General features: G+C 31.4%; 1 protein-coding gene across 2 annotated transcripts in view; it reads right to left on the bottom strand.

Annotated features, from left to right (window-relative positions):
- Nucleotides 1–947: 947 nt before the first annotated feature.
- The window catches only part of DACH1 (dachshund family transcription factor 1), a 440,276-nt gene continuing 435,223 nt past the window's right edge, over nucleotides 948–6,000 (bottom strand). For both annotated transcript variants that reach the window (XM_033177582.1, XM_033177583.1), the window contains one exon: nucleotides 948–3,666. In XM_033177582.1, the coding sequence (XP_033033473.1) occupies nucleotides 3,629–3,666 (38 nt within the window). In that variant the 3' untranslated portion in view covers nucleotides 948–3,628. The remainder of the gene's footprint in view (nucleotides 3,667–6,000) is intronic.

Genomic DNA, 6,000 nt, shown 5'->3' with positions numbered 1-6,000 from the left:
TATAACTTATATTTATAAGATATCCTCCTCTAGTAATAAATAGGTTTGTGAACATTATAAATTTGCTAGGTCTCAACGAAAACACGTGGGGGCAAACCTAAATTCTCACTGAGTTTCACTAACATCCGGAGACTGCATGATGTTCTAGTGCTCGTCTTACTGACATAAACATATGATGACAGAAGACAAAAATGTGCTTATAATGGTCACATAAACATTTTTGGTTTTATTAAGGAAAAAAATCATAATTTAATATAATGTTTCAATAATTCATTAAAATCATGCCTTTAGACAGAAAAATTCATTTTCCATTCTCTTGGGAATGTTGAGAATATTCACAGAGATAGCAACCCGAGATTTCCTCAAACACTGCACTTTCGATTGATTAAAATGTTTATATATTATTAAAGGATATTGTAATTTCAAACTTTCTAAAGGCATTTTTTTTTCCGATGATAGAGATCAAAAGCAAAACACTGAGTTAGAGTTACAAATCTCCACTCATAGATATGGGAATAATATATTTTGTTCCATCAACGTGTCTACTTTACATTATTCAGCACAAAGCTTTGTGAAATAAGAATCATGGGAATATAAGAATATAAAGAAAAAAGGTACAAATAACAGCTTCATAAACTGAGAAATGTACATAAATAAATCATGTATATGTGGGCAGTTTGCTTAGCTGGCAAGAAACAAAATATGGAAAATCTGCTTGTTAAACAATAACTACAGAGTGTGCTTTTATGATGTTTTTCACCACAGTAATTCATATTAGAGATAGAAGCAGTTGCATGTTAAATAAAATCATTGAGCATTGTTCCCCTTGCATTGCAAAGAGCTGACTTATGTTGTTTTTAGATGCCTCCCATTAGAAAGTAAATATTCCTTCAATGCTATGCATTTCACAAAATTTAATAAAGGCGAACTGTAAATAAAGTCACAGGGAGATTTCAGACAGTTTTATTAGGAGATTGTTGAAAAGAAAAAGAAAATTAAATACAATAACAGTAAACGTGGTTCTCACATTGAAACCAGGCTCAAATAACTAGGCTACCATAGAAAAATTTCCAATTCTTGCATTATGATGTAAAAACAGATTTTTGTACAGATTTTGTACAACAAAATTCGTAATAACCTTTTATCATTTTTAGAAAACTTTAAATATATAGATAAAAATAGACAATTTTCATAGGTCCTACATGAAGATGAGTATGTTCTGTTCCAAGGGCTTGCATAGAGCGCAAATGTGGTTATAATATAGAACAACTAGACATTAATATTTTTAGGATTACAAAAGCATGGAAACCATAAAATGGGCACATTTTACTTGTTTATGCCAAAACACAAATTTCCAAACCAACCTGTATAACTAAAATAGGGAAAAAATTAAGTTACAGACTTACAATAACATTTCATGAATTGTAATATTTACAACATGTTAGTAAGAGTCTCTCTTAACATACAGCTGCTAGCTTTTTTCTTTAATCCTTGCTAAAATTTCCTTTTATTTCAAATCAAACACTAAAGCATTCTCAAAGGTCTTCAAAGTATGTATTTTAAAACTATTTAATCCGCGCAACAGGTGACTCTATGCCAGGAGCAGAGCAATGGCTGATTCTACTACATATGTAAGTTGTAGGCTTTTAAAAAAATCTTTCAAAAAATGTATGATGCAAAAGCTTGACACAAGTCCATTCCATTTTAAGTGTTGTAACCCTTTAAAGACTGCATATAGGGGAAAAAAATACATAGAACTAGGAAAATAATCTCTTGTGCTCAAACAACAAAAGGTGGTTATGGAAGAACTATGCTTAGAAAACCAAGTTTCTACAAAGCATTTACTAACAATACTTTAAATAAAAATAATGCTCCCTTTGTTAGCAAGCTATTTTAAAATAGGAACTATACATATAACCTTTTTATGGTATCAAAAAAATGAACTTAGCTGGTTAATAGTGAGCTACACAAAAGAATTATGTTCCAGTATTGCAAGGATGACCTAAAAGGTATAGAAGCGTAATGCTAGAATATCTATAATGTTAATTTTTTTAATCAAGTAATTAATACCCAATCAGAACTATATTTAAACATTTTAAGCTAGTTTTCTTAGACATTGAAGATTTTGCTGTTTTGTGGTAATAAATAATGTTATGATCATAAAATTATAAGATGACAGAAAAATCATAAAATGTATAGTGACTGTACTGATTCATATCAGTCTTTAAAGGTGTAATACCAGATATGCAAAAAACAAAGAGAAGGTAACTTTAGCATGTGATAAGCACTGTTTGCCGCTTTACTTCCAGTTATCTGCACAGAAGTGAAAATACATACTGTAACTTTCAAAAAGACAGTGAAAATAACACATAGCCACCCTTCCCTCTGACAAGGGTGGGAAGCACAGCACATTTTAACTTTATCACTCAGCGCTACGTGGTATTGGACTGGTACATCAAGGTTTGTTAGGTTTTGTTTTCAGCAACATTAACATAATATGACATTAACATATAAAAATATTTCTGGTGTTTTGATTTGCTGTTCAGCCACAATCCATTCCCAATAGTGCAGCTTGGGACACTAGCGAGGGTTCAATATACAAATAAAAGTGGCTGACACAGAGTTCTGATGTCACCAGATGCTTAAGATCTCATTCATTAATACTGTGACTCCAGACAAATATTTACATGCCTGCATGCGTTAAAACCAGAAAGACGTCTTTCTGACCAACAGGGTGACAAAACATATTTTCTAAAATTTTCATTTTCCTAAACTCTAGTATACTACTGCATACATAATACCTTCCTTGTGTGTTTTATGTTTATATACTGTACATATGACCAACAGTTTGAATAAGAAGCAACATTATTATCTTTAAGTCTATATACCACTACCAGTTTGGAATGAAAACATGTTACATTTATATATATTTTTTTTATTTTTAAGAACAAAAGACCTTCAGCAAAATCTTTTGGCTTATATTCAATGCTTCTTTTCAGATATGCAAAATGTTATTTCATTGGGTTGTTGTCAACATCCATTTGTTGGTCTTTTGGAAAGTATGTGAAAAAAAAAATTCTTCAGGAGAAAACCCACAATTAGAGTTTGAAATTGAATGTAACAGAATATCATTCTTGTATTTTTTTTCAAGAATCCTCTATGCCCCCTACAAGTTCTTTCCAAGTGTTCTTGCTGGTTTCTGGAGGACATAATTCTGTAAGTCTGGGTAACCACTGCTACAAGAGTCTTTTGATGTGCTCAGATACAGAATTTTCAGAAGAGGAAAATGGTTCATTCCATTAGAAAAAAAAAAAAAAACAAAGCTAGGTCTTATTCAGACCTGCCTTTAACTCTGTATACAATTGTCCAGCAGCAAGTTGTAGTAATTAACTGTAAGAACTTTGATACTTGTACATTTACAAACATTCTCAGGTCTCTGGTATGAACCACAGGTGAAAATCAATGGAGGAAACTTTTTTCTGTAGAATACTTAAACTTTTAAAGAACATTAATACACAAAATGCAGGAAGTTCCCTTAAAAGGACTTTATTTTTTCTGAACTTTCCCGTGACGAATGTCTGACAGCAAAGTTCTTTTCTGTAACATGGATTTCTTCAACAGGAAAGATTCAGTACATCACAGTAGTTTTCAAATACAGTCTTCCATCTAGAAATGAACAGTAAAAAATTAATTAATGCCATAGCATTTGGGGTACAAATGTGCATGTAAAAATGATGTAACTTAATATAAAATTTGAAGTTTTTATTAGATCTTTACTTGGTTAAGAAGTAACATTTTTTCACATCTTCTCAAAGTTAATTTCATAATTACACGGAGTTTATGTGGCTTAAAAGAATACAGCATTTCTACTTCTCATAAATATATATTTGTTATTTTGATATCAGTTTCAGAGCACTCAGAAAATAGCTAAGAGTATGTGTGTGTATTTTACTGATATGCAAAGTTAGTTTATTTCTGTTGAATAACAATTACTTCCTTCAAGCTTGCAGAACCAAATTTTCTCTGAATGCACTCAGGTGTATCTCCATCAGGAAAGACTGAACTCCCATCTTACTCTTTAGCAGTGCTGTTAAATATACCATGTAATGTAACTATTGTGCATATTCGTTGCTATTTATATGAAAGCCACCTAGGTTATTTCATCACTGTCAATGAACTATAGCCTTTACCCCTTGAAGTGAGATTAATCCAACAATTAAATATTAAAATGTAAACAGTGTATACTACTCAACTTTTACTAATGAGCAAACACACAGTTGTGTGAAAAAGAAAAGGAAATCAAATCTTGGAGACATCAAATAAATCCATTTGAATGAAGCACAAATAAGAAATAGGAAATTAAAAATCCAAACCAAAAATAAAACAATACCAAACATAAGCCTATTTCTCAAATATTTAATACACTCTAATCTGTCCACTTGCTGGTGTGGCCTAAACTTTGTATATATTTGTCTAATGTATGTCTGAAATTCAAATTTTAATATGTACAGTAGAAGGGAGAAAAATCAGAAAAGGAAAGTTTTCTGAGCTTTGAAAAGTGCATATTGCCATGTAAATGTTTGCAAAATGGTAACTTGAAGAATTAAAATGTAAGAAAACATAAAGAACCTATAGTACATTCAGGAAATAAAAAAGATTGTCTAAATATTTGTGGACCTCACCTTCAACTTTCATACAACTACTTTTATACAATTCTATATAGTGGATATAGTAAGTTGCAAGGAACTTAATATCAGCAACATTAAATCATTTTGCACTTCATAGATATATTGGTAAGCCCAAATTATGTGTTCCTCTCATTTTTTTCTATTTTTTATAATCCTTCCTTTTTATAAAATATTTTTAATTTTTGTGGGTAAATATTAGGTACATGTATTATATTTATGGGGTGTATTACATATTTAGATACAGGCATACATGCATAATAATCACATCTGGGCAAATGGGGTGTCTATCACCTCAAACATTTATCCACTATGTTACAAACAATCCACTTTCTTTCAGTTATTTTAAAATGTACAATCAAATTACTGTTAACTATAGTCTCTTTGTTGTGCTGTCGAATGTTAGATTTTATTCATTCATCCTATTTTTTTGAACCCATTAACCATCCCTGCTCCCTCCCCATTCTCCCCACTAACCTTCCCAGTCTCTGGCAACCATCATTCTGCGCTCTATCTCCACAAATTTAATGGTTTTAATTTTTAGCTCCCACAAACAAAGTGAGAACATACAAAGTTTGTCTTTCTGTGCTTGGCTTATTTTACTTAGCATAATGACCTCCAGTTCCATCCATGTTGCTGTAAATGACAGGGTCTCATTCTTTTTATGGCTGAGTAGTACTCCATTGTGTGTGGGTACACCATTTTCTTTATTCATTCATCTGCTGATGGACAATTAGGTTGCTTCCAAATCTTGGCTATTGTGAATAATGCTGCAATAAACATCTTAATAAACATTTGTAGCATTGAAATACCACCTCCAAGATGTCATGAAACTCTGTTTTGCTCAATGATATATCCCAAGCATAGAGTAAACAGTAGTCCTCCCTTATCTGTGGGGTATATGTCCAGACTGCCAGTGGATGCCTGAAACCATGGATAATAGTACCAAACCCTATGTATACTATGTATTTTTTTGGTATATATACATACCTACAATAAAGCTTAATGTATAAATTAGGCACAGTAAGAGATTAACAATTGTAGATAATAATTATGCAATTATAGACACATGGATAATAGAATAATTGTAACAATATACTCTAATATAAGTTATGTAAATGTAGCCTTTCTCTCTCTCAAAATACTGTAACATTTTCAAACTATTGTTGACAATGCGTAACTGAGACTATGGGAAGATAAACTATAGATGAGGAGGGACTACTGTAAGTTTAGTAAATATGTGTTAAATGAATGCATTAATCAGATATAGGTCTTTAGAAAGATATAGATTTCATATGGTTTACATAAAGTAGAT

This window comes from Trachypithecus francoisi, unplaced genomic scaffold (genome assembly GCF_009764315.1).
Source record: "Trachypithecus francoisi isolate TF-2019V2 unplaced genomic scaffold, Tfra_2.0 Lachesis_group18, whole genome shotgun sequence".
Lineage (NCBI taxonomy): Eukaryota > Metazoa > Chordata > Mammalia > Primates > Cercopithecidae > Trachypithecus > Trachypithecus francoisi.
Note: the sequence above shows the minus strand (reverse complement) of the source record. Positions and strands in the feature narration are given on the sequence as shown.